Source organism: Poecilia formosa, unplaced genomic scaffold (assembly GCF_000485575.1).
Source record: "Poecilia formosa unplaced genomic scaffold, Poecilia_formosa-5.1.2 Scaffold20, whole genome shotgun sequence".
NCBI classification, from domain to species: Eukaryota; Metazoa; Chordata; class Actinopteri; order Cyprinodontiformes; family Poeciliidae; genus Poecilia; species Poecilia formosa.
This window is the reverse complement of record NW_006799959.1, coordinates 2,181,819-2,202,377: the sequence shown is the minus strand read 5'-3', so window position 1 is coordinate 2,202,377 and position 20,559 is coordinate 2,181,819. Positions and strand designations below refer to the sequence as shown.

At 35.7% G+C, this 20,559-nt stretch overlaps 1 protein-coding gene and 1 long non-coding RNA gene across 2 annotated transcripts in view; both read left to right on the top strand.

Moving 5' to 3' along the window:
* Positions 1–20,559, top strand: part of fras1 (Fraser extracellular matrix complex subunit 1) — a 242,457-nt gene that overhangs the window by 3,383 nt on the left and 218,515 nt on the right. Inside the window, exon 2 of the mRNA XM_016669157.1 lies at positions 3,826–3,857. Coding sequence (XP_016524643.1) covers positions 3,826–3,857 — 32 coding nt within the window. The remainder of the gene's footprint in view (positions 1–3,825; positions 3,858–20,559) is intronic.
* On the top strand, positions 5,464–6,333 carry LOC107835754 (uncharacterized). The gene is made up of 2 exons (XR_001661570.1): positions 5,464–5,536; positions 6,224–6,333. It is a non-coding gene; the product is annotated as an uncharacterized LOC107835754 (long non-coding RNA).

Below are 20,559 nucleotides of genomic sequence, written 5' to 3'. Positions count from 1 at the left end.
AAATGTTCACCTTTTGGAAATGTTTTGAGTTTCAAAAATCGAAAATGTTCTAAAAAAAAAGCCTCAGAAATGTTGATTTCAGAAATTTTCAAGGAGAAAATTTTTTTTGAGATTCAACAGCCAAAAATTTGCTAAAAATAAATCCTAAACTTTGAGATCAATTTCAGAATTTTTTGAGAAAAAAAAAAAGCAACATTCTGAATGTCAAAAGTCAAAAATGTTCACCTTTTGGAAATGTTTTGAGTTTCAAAAATCGAAAATATGCTAAAAAAAACAGCCTCAGAAATGTTGATTTCAGAAATTTTCAAGGAGAAAAACCTTTTTGAGATTCAACAGCCAAAAATTAGCTAAAAATTAATCTTAAACTTTGAGATCAATTTCAGAATTTTTTGAGAAAAAAAAAAAGCAACATTCTGAATGTCAAAAGTCAAAAATGTTCCCCTTTTGGAAATTTTTTGAGTTTCAAAAATCGAAAATATGCTAAAAAAAACAGCCTCAGAAATGTTGATTTCAGAAATTTTCAAGGAGAAAAACCTTTTTGAGATTCAACAGCCAAAAATTAGCTAAAAATTAATCTTAAACTTTGAGATCAATTTCAGAATTTTTTGAGAAAAAAATGCAACATTCTGAATGTCAAAAGTCAAAAATGTTCACCTTTTGGAAATTTTTTGAGTTTCAAAAAACTATTGATGAGCATGTTTTGTGATCTTGTTAGTAAGTTAAAATTGCAGGATGTTTAATCTTGTAGTTGTCCATGTGGAAACTAATTTCAAACCTTATTTAGATGAAGCAAGAGCTTTAATTGAAATTTTGCGAGAACAAAACCACTGCATTTTAATTGGGACTAAATGTTTTGCTCACTGTGCAGGAAAATATCTTATTTTCAGTCCAATAAAACCAGAAACAAAAACATTTCATTGCACTTTGACAGTTTGCATCAAAAGCTCCTATGGAAACAATCTTAATGAAACTCCAGATCAGATTACATGAAACGTTTTCTTGTCTCCTGAAGACGGCGGTTGGTTGGTTGGTTAATAAATGCCCTGCAGTAATTGGTTTAAAGTCTGATCTGTTGGAAGCAGTTTTCATTACTGGCAGAAGTGCAACGCGAACCTCCTCCGTGTATTCGGTCTGAACTGATTAAAGTGCCAGATTATATTTTGCTGAGTTTTCTTTCTGTCATGCAGGCACATGACAAAGCAGCGACATAAACAGATTTGCTGTTGGGCATTTTTAATGAGGACAATAACTGTAGGCTGTTTTTTTTTCAGAGCTTTATGATAAATGTTTACTTCTGGCTCTTCTTTCCCCGGAGATGTCTCACATTTTCTCAGTCGTGTGACGCTGAGCTCAGACCCCAAGCTGTGCCGAGGCATTGCTCCGTACTCTGTCTGTCTGTGTTTTCTTAACGTTTGGCCCTTAAATTGAGCAGAGATTACCATCAACACCCACCCTGTCATCTCAGTTTAGGGACACAAGCTTTTGTTTCCCTTTGAGAGGCTTTAATGGTCACTGTTTGTGTTGGTCTGAATGTAAATTAGCTTAAACCCTTTAATTAGGGCTAAGAAATATCAAATGTTTAACCAAACAGTGTCAGGAAGGTTTGTTTTAATGACAGTTAATAATTTTATGGGAGGATTTGCCCTTCAGCACTCGTTTTCTTCTGGGAAACTACTAAGGCTGAATCGATTAATCACGATTGATCATGATTAATCATGATTAATCGATTATTGAAATGATTCTCAACTAATTTAGTAATCTATTTACTTGTTAACTGAAGTATACAGACTCAGAAAAAGGTCCTATGCTGAAAATATAACTCACTCAGAGCAGTAATTAAGTCAAAACTGTTAAAAAATATACATTTTGCATTTAAATTAATAATACTACTTATTCTGTAAATATGTTCTGTACCCTGAACTCCTCAGATAGCAGTTTTAGCTTCACCTGGTTCAAATTCTGTGAAAAAAGTCACTTATTATGCACCTTTTGCTATCCAATTATTATTTATTCAAAGAAATAATCAACAGATAATTTTCTGCTATGTATTGATAAGTCCAGCAGAAAGGATGGAGCTTTTAACATTATGTAGCTGCAGATGCATCTTATCTATTAATGTATTGTCGAGAAAAGTCGAGCTCATCCCACTAGCTGAATACTGTGGATTAACAGTATTTCTAATATTAAATGAAAAATCTCTAGAATGTGCCAATTTTTAAAATGTAATTTATCCATAAAACAATTTTAAAATACTCCCACTTCCATGATGATACTCTTTATGTTCATTGATCTTCAGAAAACAATGAATAGTGTCCATGTTTTCAGGTTAACTACAGCTAATTTTATGCCTTGGCTAACATTTGCAAAATGCCTGTTTGCCATAACTTGCTTGTTTTTGTGTTGCATTTTTACCATGAAGCTGGTAAACTCATTGAAGTTGGAAATCTACCAACACTGACCTTTAAAATGCAATATTCCTCCCAAACACATGAAAGATCTGATGGGTTATTATAGTATGTTGTTACAATATCTGTCACTCTGTTTTCTATGTTGTGACAGATATTGTCACAACATATCTGTTGCTACATACATGTAGCTCTTATTTAGTGATAAGAGCTCCATGTATGTAGCTCTTATCACTAAATGTAGGAGAATAAATAACGGGATTTAGTGAAACATCAACTTCTCTTATGTATTTAAAGTATCAGAGCCACTTTTGATACACTCCTGATTTTAATACTTAATATGTAATGTGAAAAGTATAAAATTAAAAGTTTAACTGGGTCAGAACAGGATCTTCTTTTGCTTTGATGTCACAGTTTTGTATTTCCTCCTACTTTTAAGGATCAGCTGACCAACTTTTGAATAAGGAGAACATGAGCCAGTTTATTAAAAAATAAGGTAATTCTCTCAGTATGACTTTAAGTTTCAAGCATCCAGCATCCTGAGGTGAGAGAATCTTAACCAGTTTTGTATAATTCAACACAGCGTCAAATTCTCTCACCCTTAGGGGTGTAACGCCGATCTTTTAACACACGACTAATTAAAAACGAGGTGAGACGTTTGCTGGATGATAAATTATATTATTTTTAGACCATTTTAAGGTAATATAATAGTAATAGCATGAAAATGGAAGAACACATTCTCAAAGATCAATTAATTTTTAATTCTAGTGAACATTTAACACTGGGACTGGAAAACATTTTAAATATCCAAAATAACTCAACAAAACAGAAACGGCAAATACAATTAATCATTAAGGTTTTGTAAACAACATTGCCCTTCAAAATAAAGGCTAGTTGAGACCAAAGCACCAGACAGAAGACCTTTATCATCCAGTTTTTGGTAGAGAGTAAAAAGAAAACTGACAAAGCATGCTCATTTAAATTTATCATGTGGTTAATTAATTTATTGCCAGTCAAGTGAGGCTGCCTTCATTTCCACTTTTTCACAGTGGTTTGTTATCATTCCATGTCATTTTCAGGAATGTTACGTCTTAAAACAGAAACAAACTGTCTGACATTTTATGAAATCTCTTAAATCTGCTGTTCTCACTGTAATCCACGTTTAGTCCCTGGATAACCAGATTCCAGGATCTTTTTATCCATCTGCTGGTTTTCTTTGTGTTGCTGAGACGTATTGATCACTTTTTAAATCTGGACAGCTCTTAACAACCCACCAAGGGATCATAAAACCTGACCTTACACACTGAATAGGATCAATTACTTCCTCATGTGTGTGTTTTTAAAGCACCTGCAGTCATTTTGACCTCACTCAGACAAAGCCGGACTCTAACTCCGTTTCTTTCCTCTGTTTTCATCCCAGGAGCTTGTCTCTTCGAGGGATCTCTCTACGCGGTAGGTGCTTCAACACTTTCTTTTTGCTGTTTAATCCCTGGTTAAGACTTCCGCCTCATCTGGGTGCAAAGTTTGGTTCATCTGCAAAGCCTGATGGAGGAAACGCTCATGCATTATTTACGGGGGACTTTGCCGGTTTAGTGAGACTGACAGATGAAGCTGTTAAGTGTCTCCATGCAAAGATGGGTGATAAAAGGAGTACATATCATATCAGTGGGGATTAGTGCACATCCTCTGTCAGAAACGAAGCAGAGGGGATGCGGCTCATCTATAATTCAAGCCGGATACTGAGTTTGTGGATGATAATGGTGATGATGCGGCTCTGCGTCAGGCTCCTGCTGCTCCGCTTGCAGAACTTTTTTAATTTTCTGCTTCTGCTGGGTGTTGGCAATAAGAGGTTTTTGCTTTTATTTTATGCTCTTTCAGCTGTGCTCGTATTCTGGCTTTAGATTTACTGTTGAAAGAAGTCATGTTTGCTTTGAGAAGCGTCTTTGTTCCCCTGCAGAAGAAGCTGATATATTCACTCAAATGCAATTCAAGTCAGTTTTTAAAATCTCAGACAAGCTAAGACCAGAAAGCTTAGTAATTTTTTCCCCGTATCAGATGATTTATTCAGGAAACTTAGGAGAGCCGACTCATGATTGGTCAAGTTCTGCAGATATTTTCTTGCTTCATTTCCCAGAATGACTCAGAACATTTGTCTGTTTTTCTCTGCTTTTTGCTTCAATGTTTAATTCTTTTCTCAGTGTTTTTAAATGTTGTAATTGTTGTTTCAAGCCTAATTCAACGTTTTAACCAGAAAATTGATTCGAGACTGGCGTATTTACCACATTAATTCAACATTTTAATCTTGAAATGGGATGTAGAAGAAAACACACACACACCCCAATTAACATATTTATGTGACTTTTCATTTAGTTATCACTTAGAAATTGTTGAGTGGGAAATAAGAGCAGGTTGACATTTCAGAGCGCGTTGTGTATGCAGAAAAATACAATAGAGGCACATAATGTGAACTTGCATGTTGCCGAGAAATCACTTAAACCTTTTTCCATTATTTATCCAAATTATACAGAAAGGCTTAAGAATTATACTTTTCCCCAACAGACATGTTAAACACATTTGCATGTTAAATAATTACATATTTTTTTATAGCATTGGTCCTGGTGCTTGACACTTATTGCTTTTTTCATTTTAAACGGTAAATGTTGCTGTGGATTAAATCTGCCTGTAGAAAAATCTATAGAGGAAGTGAAATTAAAATATGCAACTACTACTTTACTGACTGCAGTTCTGAACTTTTTTGTTATTTCTGGGAATCTTTAAAGTAAAATGGTGTAATTTGGCCGTTATAGATTGAACAGAAAAAAGAAAGAAGGAGCAAGAACTTGGAAATTTTGAGTTCCAGATGAAACATGTACATTATTTAGTTTAAAGAGTTACAGGTTGTTGCTAGGCAACCAAAGAACGAGTGAGTTGATTCCACCAACGTTTCTTAGCTGACAGTGAGCGGCTGAAGCATTTCCTCTGCCTACATCTCCCAGAATGCTGTGCGGTTCTGGATTGGAGTTCAGTGTTCAATACATCATTCCCACAAGTCTGAACTGGGTAATTTTGCTAGTTCATCAGCAGTAAGTACTACAGTAAATATCACTGATTTATCTTAGTATTATACAAAGGTGAGTAGAGTACTCAAAAACTGAGATGGGGTAATTCTTGTAATTTACTTATATTGTTTATAAGTTAGATTGGAACAATGTGAAAGCTTGTTCTAAGCTAGTGGCTTGTTTATTGTTGTCATAGCAACTCCATAGCAACTGCCTGCCAAGATGGCTCTCAATTACAACATTCATACAAGTGACTTCACATGAGAACTATGTGTAGGTTGAATATTCACTCAGATGTATTATCTGTTGATATTGATTACTTGTCTGTTCCGATATATATTGTTATTGATTTATTGTCCGGTTCTGTTGGTGATCCTGATCTGAAAGTGGTCGATAATTGTTGAGATTCAGAGAAATCCAGCAACGGGGGCCTTCGATTCACTTCAGTTCAAATTCAGAAATACTTTATTGATCCAAAGGGAAAATTAAATGTTGTTGTAACTCTCATTAATTAGTTTTATTTGAGTTTACTGTAAATAGTGTTGGCAGAACATTTTGCAGCTTTGCTCATGTTTTAGCTCAACAATCTTGAATGAATCAATCAATCAATCAAATTTTATTTGTATAGCACATTTCAGCGGCAAGGCATTTCAAGGTGCTTTACATAATTAAAAATAATAAGAAGAAGAACAGCATGTGACGTTGAATAAACAGTAAGAAAGAGAAAGCATCTTTCTATCTCATCTTGAATTTTCTCAGAGCCTCCGAGAAGCGATGAGTTACTTTTCAGCAGAAGATTACGGTTGTACGAATGCTGTGAGGAAAATGGATCAAAAGTGGGCAGTAAAGACATTTAACATCAGGGTGCACTTTTGAGCTTGAAGAGATTTTTTTTGTCTCCTTTTTTATAAGTCAAATTTGACAGGAAAGGAATGCAACCTGGTTCCTTGTGCTTCAGAAAACTACCACCTGTGTCAGGCAACAACTGGTAATCTCACTTAAAACACCCTAAACATGGTTCTGGGTGCTGCGGTTGTTGTTCCCAGGCTGAATAATGAGGAACTCCAGCTTGTTCTCCTGCAGTTTTCAGGATAATTACAGTAAAGCTAGAAAAAAACATACCTGCAATCATGTAAAGGCACAAGAACACATCCTGCTTCCCTTTCCCCTGGCTTTTCAAGGGGGATAATTTCAGAAAGTGTAAAAGGTAGTAGTTGTTTGGGCATTGAGGAAGGGAAAGGAGGAAGGGAAAGGAGGAGGAGGGGACTTGGTGGCGAAAAAGGCAGGAAAACAGGTGGGATGTCGAAGCATGTTTAAACACCGTTTGCAGAAAAAAAGACCCTTTACTTCAGGAGTTCAAAGTGAAAAACGCCACACCTGGGCTGGTGGGAAGATGGAAACAAACGGGAAAAGAAAACATTCAGATAAAAGTCCATGTTGGAGCCTGCAGGCCTCCCTGCTTCTTAATTGTTTTTATCAAACTCTGAATTCCTTATTTAATTAATGTTCTGGGATTAAGCTTGATTGATTGATGGTGATAAAATACTTTTTATATCAGAGTATAAACAAAAATCGCTCTGATCTCTCTCCAGTTCTGCTCATGGCATTGCAAGGATAAAAATAACATTTAATCAGTTTAGCCAGTAGGGAAAATCATAAGTGCACCATTTATTTTCCATTGTAACAATAATTTTCCAGTTTTTAAGTTTTTATCTGTTAAAAGGAAAGAAAATCAATTTATAAAGGTTTAATTTTTGTTTCCATTTCTTTTTTCGCTGACATTATCTATTGTCTGGTTTGGATAACAATAATAGCCTTCAACAGTAGGTTGCTAGCGTTAGCTGCTAACAATAATGGCCACTAACAGTGGCCACAAAAAAAAAAACAGTTGATAGAGGATGCTAATATTGGGCGGCAAATATTATTAATAACCAAGTATGTTTAGAGTACCACAAATTGTACTCAATATGTTTTTATCCTTGTAGAAAAGATGAATTGTGTCTGGAAACATGTTGGGTTGTAAATAAGATGGACAGTTACTTCATGGAGACTTTATGTTTCTTGATAGTGTTTTAAAAAATATAACTGGTACGCTTTAAGTTGTATGACAAGTTGTTTTTTAAGGCAGTTGAATCATGTTATACAACTTTGTTTTTAACACTCCTACTGGCACTTAATTGGTTCCCCATATCGGTAACATTGACCACCATTGTTAGCTGTAATTTGAGAGGCCACTGTTTGATTTTATATGAATATGTAAATACCTTGAGAAGGATTTATCACCTGGTTCTCAAGTCAAGGCAGAAAACACGTGTTGCTTTCAGATTTACCACTTTGGCCCTGAGAGACATGAGATAATTTCACTTATTTCCATGAGACCAAACAAGTCAGAAACATGCTGCTTCTGTAGAAACATGTTTGATTGACAAGAAGCAATATGGACTCACAGATGGCCGTGAATATGCAGAAACGACTCTCTGCTTTGCAGTAGAGTTGAAGTTGTTTGACAGCAGCCATATGGGGAAACTGCTTAAGGAGCAGCTCCGGCTCTGCACAGGCTACTGAAATGTGTCTGATCAAAATCTTATATCTTTGGGGTGATTAAAAAAAAAAGCTGCGTCTGCGTCAACCTGCAGCTGGTCTGCAGAAGATGTGCCCTGATTCCAAAATGAGTCAGAAGCAACTAAAATCAGGCGTTGCGGTCCGTGCTGCGCATGCATGATGAAGGCACCACACACAACACAACTCAATGGGGTTCTTGATGAAACTGAATGTAAGATTATTTCTAGGCTTTGATTGTCTTCTTGGTGTGTTTGGAGACTTTCTCGATGTTTCTGTGTAGCTGTAATCACTTAAACTTTAACGACAAACCACGGCCGGCTCGCTTTGTTCACTTCGGAGGAGTTTCAGGAACCAATAGATGGTATTTGGTTGTTACACAGAGACAGCATCTTGATGAATTTTTTATTACGCTATTTTATTTACATCTTCTCTGCATTAAAAATGAGTTGGCTCTATTATAAAGAAGCGGCAGCTCATCAGTGAGGACTGCCAGTCATTAAGCTGCCAACAAGGAGAAGAGTTATTCTTCTGTGACCTGTTCTTATTGCAGCAGATGTATGGCAGGTAAAATCTACGGTTAAAGCTGCAGTCTGTAACTTTTATAAAAAAGTTATTTCCTTATTTGTTAAAACTGTAATCATGTCGTGACAGTTTTTTTTATGAGACAGATGATCTGAAAAGATCGATCTCCTCCACTTCCTCCCTGAGTTATTCACCGCTCCCAACCAAAAACAACCAATAAGAGCCAGGAGGCGGATGTTAGCGCTGTCAATCAATGTTGCTAATTGAGCTAATGGCAAAGACGCAACTTAAACTTTTATCCACCAGGATTGGTGGCTAAGCTAACTAGCCTTAGCATTCCAGGTAGGCTAAGTTGCAGTGAACCCTCTGTAGTTTAGCTAGGAGCAGAGTGAGAGGGTGAACAGCGCTAAGACCCTCCTCCTGCCTCCAATTGGTTGTTTTTGTAAACATTTGCACATTTACAAAGAGCTAGGATTAAAAGATGAGGTTGAACTTGAACCTCTTTGTATTGATTTTTGTGACTGGTAAAGTCAAAGTTCAGGTATTAACTCAGTGAAGATCAATGTTTCATAATGCTTGAGTGGAAATAAATGTGTTGCAAAGTTTTTACTAGATTTAATGTTTGGTGAAAGCAGCTGAAAGCAGTAACATTGCCTTCCTTTAGTACATTCAAATTTAATTAAAACTGTGCAACTTGAACAGAGGTTTTTCATATCTTAAATGAAATTCAGTTTTGGCTTTCCTACTGATCTGAATATTTTTTATGCATTTGTAGAGGCTGCATACTCCAGTTAATGATTAATATTTTACTACATTAGTTGCTGATTATTTCAATAATTGATTAATCATGATTAATCCGATTAATAGTTTCTGCAGGTTGAACTGAAACCATTCCAGTACAATACAATACAGGCTTACAGTCTGTGAAAACTTCTTAGATCAATTTGTAATTTATTAGATTTAATTTTAAGCAAGTGATATTCAGTCATTATTCAGAATGAGTCTCTAACTTTCTGAGACTCTATAAATTGCTGTTAAGTTTATTTTTTTTCATCAGTTTTAATGCTCAGCATGTGTTTTTCACAGAGTGAGTCATAACAGCTTTATGCTTTCTAAACTTTCATTTTAGATTTCAATCTTTACACTTGCTGTTTGAAGGTGTTTTTTCGAACTAAATTTAAACCAATCCACCTTCATAATGATGACTACATGTCATGTGGAGTCGGTGACTGAATAATATGAAATGGCTTTAGTAATTGTAGATGAACAGCATGATTTTCAGAGTGCAGTTATTGATCACTGCAGTCATTTGATTCCTTTTACTTCATAAATACAGCTGCTTGTGTCTCCTTTATCGCCTTATTGTACCCCGGTGGGCCTTCTTCTTCTTCACTCAATCAAATTTCGTTCTGTTGAACCCATTTCATGTCATTATAGCAGCTTCTGGAGCCTAAAATGTTGACCAGGTCCACTCTGTGTGCTGACCTACACATAGACATGCTGGAAATAATCAATATACACTTTGCAAAATCAAAAAACTGCTAGGTGACGATGACTACCAGCAGTTTTACCTGTCAAGTTGTTAACATAACCTGATAAAGGCAGCAGTGCTTTGTTACTAATTGCCAACACTATGACAACTAGGATAACAAGATAAGGAAAAATTTGGACAGCTATGCTAGCTTTACGTTGACAACTTTAGCACGTAGATGTGCTAAAGTTTTTATTAAGAAGAAAAAGACGACTCATTCGCAGACCATCAGTAGACAAGATGTTTAACCACCGCTATGTTACTTATTAGTAATCTTAAAATAAACATCAAGCTTGAAAACATTAAACTGAATGTTTTGATGTTTGTGTGCGGAAATATTTGAGTTGCTACGGCAACGGGTCTGCATGTAGCTTAGAGAGAGCGAGAAAAAATAAGAATAAAAGTGGTTTTGAATTGTTCTTCGACGGTTTTTCTGTTATTTTACCCTTTCTTGTGGGGCGCTGCGCCAAATTAATAATACCTACATCTCCAGGTTTCATTTTATTAACGGGATTGTTGTACCGCGGCAGCAAGTAAAACAAAAAAAAAAAACGTCTTTTTGTCCTTCAGGCGGAGTTGTGCGCATGTGCAAAATTTCCGGATGTAAACAAACCGTCTACAAACAACAAGCAACGTGTCTAAACTTGAGAACGACGTGAGTTCTCTTTGTGGACTTTTTAAGCTGGATTTGAAGTCTTGAACGGAACCCTGGAAGCTGAACGCTTATTATTTCCGGTTAGTTGAACAGATGGCCGGTTCGTGTTCATAAGTGAGCGTTAACTGGTGTGAAGTCTGAGCTGCATTAACATGCGCTGAGAGGTGAAATTTAGAGGACCACTGATGCAGAACAACAGGTAAACACTCCCTGTGTTTCACTCCTCTTTCAGGGAGTCGGTTATTACTCTTCATGCTTTAAATTACCCTTGTGGACAAATAAAGGGACTTGAATTAAAGTTAGTTTTAGATTAGAGTAGCATAGAAATATCCTTTATTGTCCCCCAGTGAGGAAATTCAGGTGAAAGTTTTTGATTTGTAGCTTAAAATGATGTGATACTAAAAAACTAGTTACTTTTATAGTGATATTTTGTCAAGTTCTGCTTTCCAAGTATAATTTTATTGTTATATCTCCTAAGGGGGCAAAATGACAAGCACCTCCAGGCTACACCAGCAGCTGCTGCTGCTACATTCAGTAAACAAACAGGTTAAAGTGAGGAAAATGTTGAATACTTAGACATAAACATGGATCAGAAACACGGGATGTGCAGGATTTGCTAAGTAGAGATTTCTGTACCTTTCTGTAAGTCAACCAATCTGTGCAAACACCGGAAACCTAAACATGAACTTAATCTATGAGCAAATAATTCAGAAAGCGACAAATCTATGCAGCAGATTTAGCCAAAACAGAACTGTCAAACTAAAATAAACTCTGAGCAAATTTGTAGTCAAAATAACTTGGCCTTGCAACAAAACTTTGTGTTTTTTATTATTTAGAAGTCATTTATTTATTTATTTTTTTCAGCTTGTTGGTGTTTTATAATTTATTTTGTGACTTATTTGGGAACAAGTTTGGTGTTTTTTCACAAATTATTTAAGTAAATTATATTGTAATGGCCTACACTTCAGTAAATAGTTGGTCATATTTTTCACTGCAAGATTAAATAAGAATATATCAGGAAAAATAAATCATCAAAACAATCTTTGTTGTTTTGCAAATAGATGCATTTTTCCATGACGTTTAATCATTTAAAATCATTTGGATGTTGGCATTGATCAGTAATAATCATAATTATGTTTTTTTTCATAGTCAAGCAACCCTTTTTGCATATAAATCAGATTTAAAAAGGTTTTAAGTATAATTTTTTTTTTACAATTATACATTTTTAGTTGGCTTTTTAAAAAAAAAAACCCCAAAAAAAACGCTTGGTCCAGTTTTTAAATCTATATATTAGTCTGATAAAACACGTCATCATCAGCAAAGAATTAACTTTTGAAATATTTTCAAATAATAATAAATCAAAATTTAGCCACCAATGTTTTTAGTTGTTAACAAATGGAAAAAGGAAGGATTAAATGTTTTCAGTACCAAAACCACTTTAAATATGTTACTTGTAATTTCAGTCATGCACATCTTTCTGGGGGTTATTTCTGTACAAATCTATGCATTAGTAAGATAAAATAATAATTACAAGCTCTTAAATATTAACTAATGGTTAAATCAGATTAACCAGATAAAATATGTTGTCATCATCATCAAATAATCTGAATATAAGTCATGACCCACATTTTGGTATTATAAGAAAGAGGCCCTAAAACAGTCCAATAGGCAGAACTGACCAGACTAAGATCTCATTATTTAAGAATTATTTTGTGCAAAACATGTAATGAACATGTTTTGCATTGCCAATAGACCTATTCTAACATGTTCAAGGAAGCATAATAGGCCACTTTTAAAAGGAAATCAGCCATAAAACTCTGCAAAGGGAAAATCCAACGTTCTCCATGCAGCCAATATCGAGTAAATGGAGTCAAAGTTTGGGCAGTTGTGACTAAAAATATCAGAGGGACTTTGTCACAGATGTGCATCTGAAAATATTGCAACATCCATCAGGTTTGGTTTGCAGGTCTCCCCTGCGGATGCCAGGTGACCCGTACCTGTCCAGGATCTGTTAAGAGGCTGGAAGGAGGAACCGCTGACTCCGACTTTCTGTCTCATGTGTCTTAAGTAAAGCCGGGTCCCTGCTGTCAGTTTCTCGCTTCCCCGACTTTGCTGTCCCCTTTCTTGTCATCCTTCAAATCGTGTCTCCAGTTCCTCCTTCATTTCACTTTATTTTTTATATTTTTAGCCTGTCCTTCACTCTGCGGCCTTAACATATCTGATGGTCTGGAGGGGGAAATGAAAACGGAGCAAATTATGCTTCAGAACAGGGTGATTAACTTTCTTAAAGGAACTCGACGTCGTTTCATTTGTTTTAAAATTAGAGCTTTTAGATTTAGTTTTTCTTTTCTCCGGATCTCATCAAACTCCAGTGGTGAAGCGTGAGTGGAAGCAGCGGCAGTAACACGGCGCTGAGATTGTTTTTCTGATGATGACAGCAAAACTATTTTCCTGACAGATCACCTCAGAGCTCCACGCTCTCTCGGGCTCGTTATGCTTCTCTGCTGCAAAATTAAAGAGACTTTTACCTGAGCAACCAAGCTAAATGATTCAGATGCCTGGATAAGATCCATTGGATTATTTTAGGGCTGCAACTAACGATTGTTTTAGTTATCAATTATTCTAACGATTAATCGAATTTTAAAAAAATTACGTTTAAAAAAATCTGCAAAATGTGCCATTTTTTTTATCTGATTAATTGATTACTAAAATAATCATTATTTGCAGACCTAGATGTAACTTTATCATGAGTCCTTTTTTTATATTTTATGCAACTTGATCTTTAAATTGAAACAGCAAAGTGTATTTCTCTGTTGTCCTGGTCATAAAGTTACAGAGTTCTCGCCCCTCCCCCACCTGTTTGTGTCTGACAGTGTTTTCCTCTGTGAAGTGGGAAGCTCCCATCTATAACGAGTTATCCCGGTGTCAGGAGAAAAGAGGATTTTCACAGGCGCCGTCATCCCGCTCACAGAAATAGATCATTTGAGGACTTTCCATTCATGTTTTTTTTTCCTCCCACATCTGAATTATTAAGTATCCCAAGGCTGTGAAGTGCTTAAACTTGCTGCTCTTTTTCAAGATGCTTTTAAAACTAACTGTGTTTCGGTTCCTAGAGCTTTCTTAGCTTAAGCAGCAGTTTCACATTTGTTTGCTTTAACAGAGCGTCTTTGATTCGTTTAGTTATAGAATATCAAAACTCTTAATATTTTTAGATTTCTGTAAATGTTGCTCTAACGTGAACTACCTCAAATATATCAGCACTACATCGCTACTCCGTCATGCTGTCTACAGCCGTATAAATGTTTTAGGTTAATTTCATACATTTTCTTGAAAAGCAAAGACATTTCTGAGCTCCCAAAAGTAAAAAAAAACCCTCATAATTTTTCAGATTAATTTCACACTGCAAAAACAAAATATTACCAAATATTTTTGTCTTGGTTGTAGTTCAAATATCCTAATACACTTGAGATCAAAATTTACAAAGAACTTTTTAGCAAAAAATAGTTACAGTGGCATATTATAGCCCATAAAAAAGGAGTAAATTTCCAACAAAAATACTCAGATATTTAGATTAATCTCAGAAACTTTCTAGAAACAAACTTGGAAATTTCAGAGGTTGAAAAACTGAAAATTTGCTTGAAAAAAACTGAAATTTTTAGATTAAAATTAAAAAAATTCTAGAAAAACACTCGGAAATTTGAGTTTCAAAATTTGGGAGTTTTCAACTTTTGAAAAATAATTTTTCCAAGTTTTTTCTCTCAAATTCTTTTGGTAAGAAAACATCCAAAGATTTTTAGAACATTTCTGAGTTTAGAAATTTGAACTTTTTCTACTTTTGAAACTCGGAAATGTCTAATTGTTTTCTAGAAAATTTCTGAGATTAATTACAAAAGCTTTTGAAATTGAGTTTTATTTACTGACTTTTCTCCATCCTACAAAGGCCCTGATTCACCGTCGTACCGATTTCTTGTCTTATTTAAAGTGTACTAAGGTATTTACACTACACTCTTGATAAAAAAAACCTTGGTAAGATTTTGTGTTTTTGCATTGTATTGGTGTGCCAGCATTGTCTGAATGAGGATGAAATGTTTTAAGTAGGACGTATTTTTTATAGATGAGCAATAACCCAGAACAGGTACAAGTAATTTAAAAGGAAATCCTTTAATAATATCTGCAGTTTTATTAGAAGCAATGAAAGTATTTCATTGAGTGTTTAAGGGCCCTTTAATGTGAGCGCCTCTCCCTGATATCGTCCCACGCCTCAGCTGCTCTCTGGACTGGAACTAAGCCTCTTCTTCCTGACCCGCTCTCTGCAGAACCAGTTGAAGTACTGGGACAACCTTTGGCAAATACCCAGCTGCTCAATTAATGGGCAAACAAACAATCAAGCTGTTCCCGTTTCTCCCCCTCCCCCCCTTGTTTCTGACCCCGGCGTCACCGCTGAAGGTCAGGGAGGTCACAGCCTTTTGTCTCTCAGCTCACTCTGACTGCTTAATTCCCAGCTCAGCCATTCAGACCAGTTTGCCTCTTATCTGTAAACACCAGTGTGCAGTTAGCTTTAGCCCTACAGTTCCCAGTCTGTCTGTATGTAGTGCCGTTTGTGAAATTACACAGTAAAAAATTAACAGCAGTGACTTCTTTCATCATAAAAAATGGGTGTTCATTTCTCAAAGACAGCATGTTGTTCATACATTTGATTAATGTCAGAGTTTCAAACTAAATACTTAGTTTAGTTTGAAACCTAAATATTTAGTGAGAAAGCTAAATATTTAGTTTGCAAAATAAATATTTATCTCACAGTTAAATATTTTAACTAAATGTTTAGCTTTTTTGCTAAATATTTAGTTTACTAAATAGCTGGTTTTAGCTATTTAGTTTGTGACTACAGACACCTTGCAGAGTGGCTGTTTAAATATTTAGAGTAGCCACAAAAATGTATCTAGAGAGTTATTTAGCTCACTCTAGCTAAATACTTAGAGGTAAATATTTAGTTTGGCAAACTAAATACTAAATATTTATTAAAATATTTATTTTGAACAAAATTTGGAGCAGAATATTGATTTTGAAAACTAGATATTTAGTATTTAATTTGGAGCTAAATATTTAGTTGCTAAACTAAATATTTTAGCAACTAAATATTTAGTTAACAACCTAAATATTTAATTAGCAAACTAAGTGTTCATCTTGCTACCTACATATTTAGTCAGAAAGCAAAATTTTTAGTTCAGAAACTAAATATTCAGTATTTATTCAGATAAATATTTAATTTGGAGGTAGATATTTTCAAACTAAACATTTAGCTCCAAATTAAATATTTATTTCAACTAAATAGTTACACAAAGTTTTTACCTGGCTAATCTTTTAGTTAAAAAGCTAAATATTTGGTTTGAAGACTAAATATTTAGTTCTCAAGTAAACATTTAGTTCTGAACTAAATATTTAGATCAGTGGTTCTTAACCTTTTTTGAGGTACCGAACCCCCCAGTTTCATATTCGCTTTCACCGAACCCCCCCGCCCCCGGGCACAGAAAATACTTTGCGGTATTCTGATTTATTAATGTAATTATATTAGCTGTGTTACCACCCCCACGGCACTAGAGGCAGTTGCAACCCCAAAAAGATGTGACTAAGGAGCAGATTTACACTATAGAATTTGGTAAAAACTGTGAGTTTTGCTGAAGTAATTAAAGACACAAGTTCAAATCCATGCTGAGAGTGAAACTCCTTCAATCAGTGCTCCTCTGCAGCTCTGATTGGCTAAGCAATGTAACGATCCTCTGCAGCGAGTGATGGTAAAGAGGGGCGTCATCACAATTTTACACAAGTGTGTTTTTACCTCCGCGGCAGAGGCTCCGCCGAACCCCTGAGACCGACTCACCGAACCCCTGGGGTTCGACCGAACCCAGGTTAAGAACCACTGATTTAGATACAATGAATATTTAGCTTCCTAACTATTTAGTTTACAAACTAAATTTTTAGCTTCCTATCTATATTTAATTTAAAAGCTAAATATTTATAGAGCTTGGAATAACATGGTGAAAATATAACTGAAATATTAACACCCACATTATTTTCTCTCTGACTAATAAACAGATTTATTGCCGTTAGTTTTTTATAGTGTATCGTTACAGTCGGCATCCCATTTGTCTGTGCCTGCAGGCTCTTGGAGTTACAAGTGTTTTGTTTTTTTGACGGGGGTAAAACTGAACTGAGCCAGGCTCTTAGTCCCCTTTGGCTCCACCGGCCGTGTTCACACACGTCCCGCATCGCAGAACATTTAACCAGGGAGGCAGTGCCTTTAACTCTCTGGGTTTCCCTCCTTTTTTTGTTTTGTTTTTTTTCCCTCTCCTGAATGAAATCCAAGGAATGAGAACATCTTCAGGGACTTCAGCTGCTGAAGAGGAATGCTTTTGTTCTCCGTAAGAAAAGGCTGAAGGAATACCGATAGAGGTGATGAATGAGAGCTCTATGCTCGGTGTTATTTTAAGTATATGTTGGTAATCTGGATTGATTCTTTTGTGCTTCAGTGTCAGCCATTTATTATAAATGCGCAGCCACTCTGCAGGGCGTCTGCAGTCTCATCAGGTGTCATCTGAAGGACGTCTCCCAGAAGAAGTGGATAAAAAACAAAGTCAAAAAAACTAAAGCAGGTAGCCATTATATTAATGATAGTAATAATAATAATAATAATAATAAGCATTTTCTTTATTATTCTGCAAAAATAAAAGCACAATATCATTGGCATGTTGCATTTGTGACCCATACAGTAAATAAGGGATGTCCAAAATGTGGTGCTCGGGCCATTTTCAGCCCTTGGGATTATTCTGTGTGGCCCTTGCCTACAACTTCATCCTTGAACAGGTTAGGATAGGTTTATGATTTATGCAAAACATGATCATTACATCTTTTACACAGAATGATTCTGAGATTTTATTCTGCTCAGTTCTGCCTATTTTGAGCTGTGTTAGAGCCTCCTGTCACTTTAAAAACAAGTAATTTACTGCTGTCCACGCTCCCCAATTTAAAGTTTACACTTGCGCATAAAAATGGCTGGAAACAGATGTGCAATTATCCAATCTTGCATGTTTGAAAAGCAAAAGTTGAGCCTCCTGCACAACCAACAAGAATACTGCAAGTGGTTTCTGGATGGAAAGTCAACAACAAAACATTTCTCTTTTCCAGCATACAGTGGTAAAACCAGATGACTGAACGCGCTAGAGCTCAGCTTGGGTTGCTAGGTAAAGATAAATCTGGCTTAACCGTTGGGATGTTGTCAAAACACCTGATTTTCCAGACACCAAAAAACATTGATTTATTGTCAAAAATCAGCTGGAAGTTGGTTTTTTAAGCACTTTAGCTATTTTAGAAGTGATTGAGACCCAAATGGAAATACCAAAATGTATGAAATGTTAATTTTGTATAATAGTTCCTTTGTTCAAGGACTTTAATTATTTCACCAGACTGTTGATGGTGATACACTTTAAACAAATGAAAGCAAAAGATTTTCACCCACCAAAAACAATAAAAATAGCAACAACACAAAAATTAATCTTATATGAACCAAAGTTCAAGCTTTCATTTTAATTAGATGGCACCACAAACAACCAGTGACCCATTTATTAAACTACACTAAATAAGAGGGGTTTTTTTAAAGGTTTTTTTTAAAGGACTTGTATCATGTTCTTGTAGCCTTCAATAAACCTAACATATTTTACAAATTCTTTAGGTATAAAAGTCAGGTTTTATGAAAATTGTATTTAATTTGTTTTTACAGTAAATTTTTTTAGCGTTTTTCATAATAAAAATAGATAAAACTTGACAGTTGTAGTGCCCGTGGGAAAAAATTTGAAAAATATTTAAAACAGTTTTGTAGGATTCAGCTAAAATTTATCACAATATCATTTGTATTTATATCAGAGTTGTTTATTTTTGATATATTCTAGGTGTTATGAATTTGCATCATTCAAGCCTATTTAATATTTAAACAGTCTCATAGGGTGCGTTCACACTGCAGCCTGAAGTGACCCAATTCTGATTTTTTTTTTGACGTAATGCGACCTGTATCCGATCTTTTCATGGCAGTGTGAACAGCACAGGTCGGATTCTTTTTCGAATCTGACCCATATCCGATACGTATCCGATTCAAATGCAACCTAACGTCCAGGTCGCATTTATCCGAACTGAACGTCACTGATTCTCAACAAATCTCACTATCCTGTGTCCTGATATGCGCAAGCGGGAAGAAAAACCACCATGACAGACAATATGAGGATTAAGTTGTTAATATGCTGCTCCAGCTGGACATCAACTTCAAATATGTAAGCTAAGCTCCACCGTTAGCCTCCATGTTTACTTCTGTGAACACTGAGCACTTCTTCTTTTTATGGCGGTTGGCAGAACACTGAGAACACTGACGCTATTGCGCCCTGTAGTGCGCATGCGGGACACTTTCAGGTCGTTTGCCCGTTCACACTGCAGAACGCATACAGGTTGTATTTACTGGCAGTGTGAACAGCCCCGGCAAAAAAATCGGAATTGCCAAAAAATTGGAATTGGGTCACTTCAGGCTGCAGTGTGAACGCACCCATAGTAGATAAAAATGACGTACACCATATTTAAGATCAGATATATTGCATTATTCCAACATTTACCAATAATACTCTAAAATGACATTTCGTCCCCTGGATGAGGTAAAAACTTTCCTGATTGTCTCCAGTTTCATGAAAGCAGCAGCGATGGGAATCGTTTTAAGATGGGGGAAAAAAGTCACTCTCTGAAATATTTGTCTTGAATTTCCATGAGGGAGAAGAAATCATTTCACATCAGGTGTCGTCTGAAGGACAAGATGCTCTAATCAGCCTCTCGGCTCCTCCGCTGCAGAAAGACGGCCGGAAGAAGAATCAGCAAAAGTCAATATAAGTTTCACTTTAATGCACAAATGGGACCCAATTAGTGCAAAACTTTGGTTTGTTGTAAAGCATGAGCCTTACAGTTGCCTGGGGTTCTACGGCAAAATTTCAAAAGTTTTGGTTTTGACTCTGGAGTGATCCTGTTGGGAAAGATTTAAAGAAAGTACAAATGTTCCAGTGATGCAGAGAAACAAAGACAGATTCAGCTTCTGTAAAAAAACAAAACAAAACCCTGAAGGTAAAATGTGACTGTGATTTTCACGTTGACAACAACCTATAAGAAGATTACAAACTGTTGTTTGATGCCATTTTGCTCTGCTGGCCCATAAGGACAGCATAAATGGACCAGCTGTATTTTGGTTTTAATAAATGGATTTCATGAATTCAACTCACCGACTCTTCCAACCTCAAACATCAAGAACCTAACGGAGAATGGATAATTCTCTAAACACACATTTCGTGAAGAAGGACGTTGAACTCAGTGCATTCTTTTTCTTTGTGTTGTTTCCTTTAGTGGTTCTTGCTGCAGCGCCCCCGCAGTCGAGGAGGGGAACATGTTGACTTTTGTTGCACGATTCACTCAGATTGTAACAAATTATATCAGCTAATTTTAAAAAGGACTTTAAAAAAAACAGTTTCTTTGGCTTCAAAAAAGCTTTGGCAGAATTGGATAGTAATGGGACACATTTATTCAATTAGATTTCCTTCACTCCCTTTTTTGAACAAATTTACTTTTGGGAGTATTTTTCTGCGCTTTTGTTTTTACTTGCGTAATGTTATTACGAATTATTTCGACTCTAGTAAAATTTGTGGATTTTTTACCCACTAAATGAAAAACAAACCAAAAAATCACCAGACATGGACACACACCTGCTTAAGGTTGTTTTTATTGAAAGAAACTGATAAGGAAAAAAAT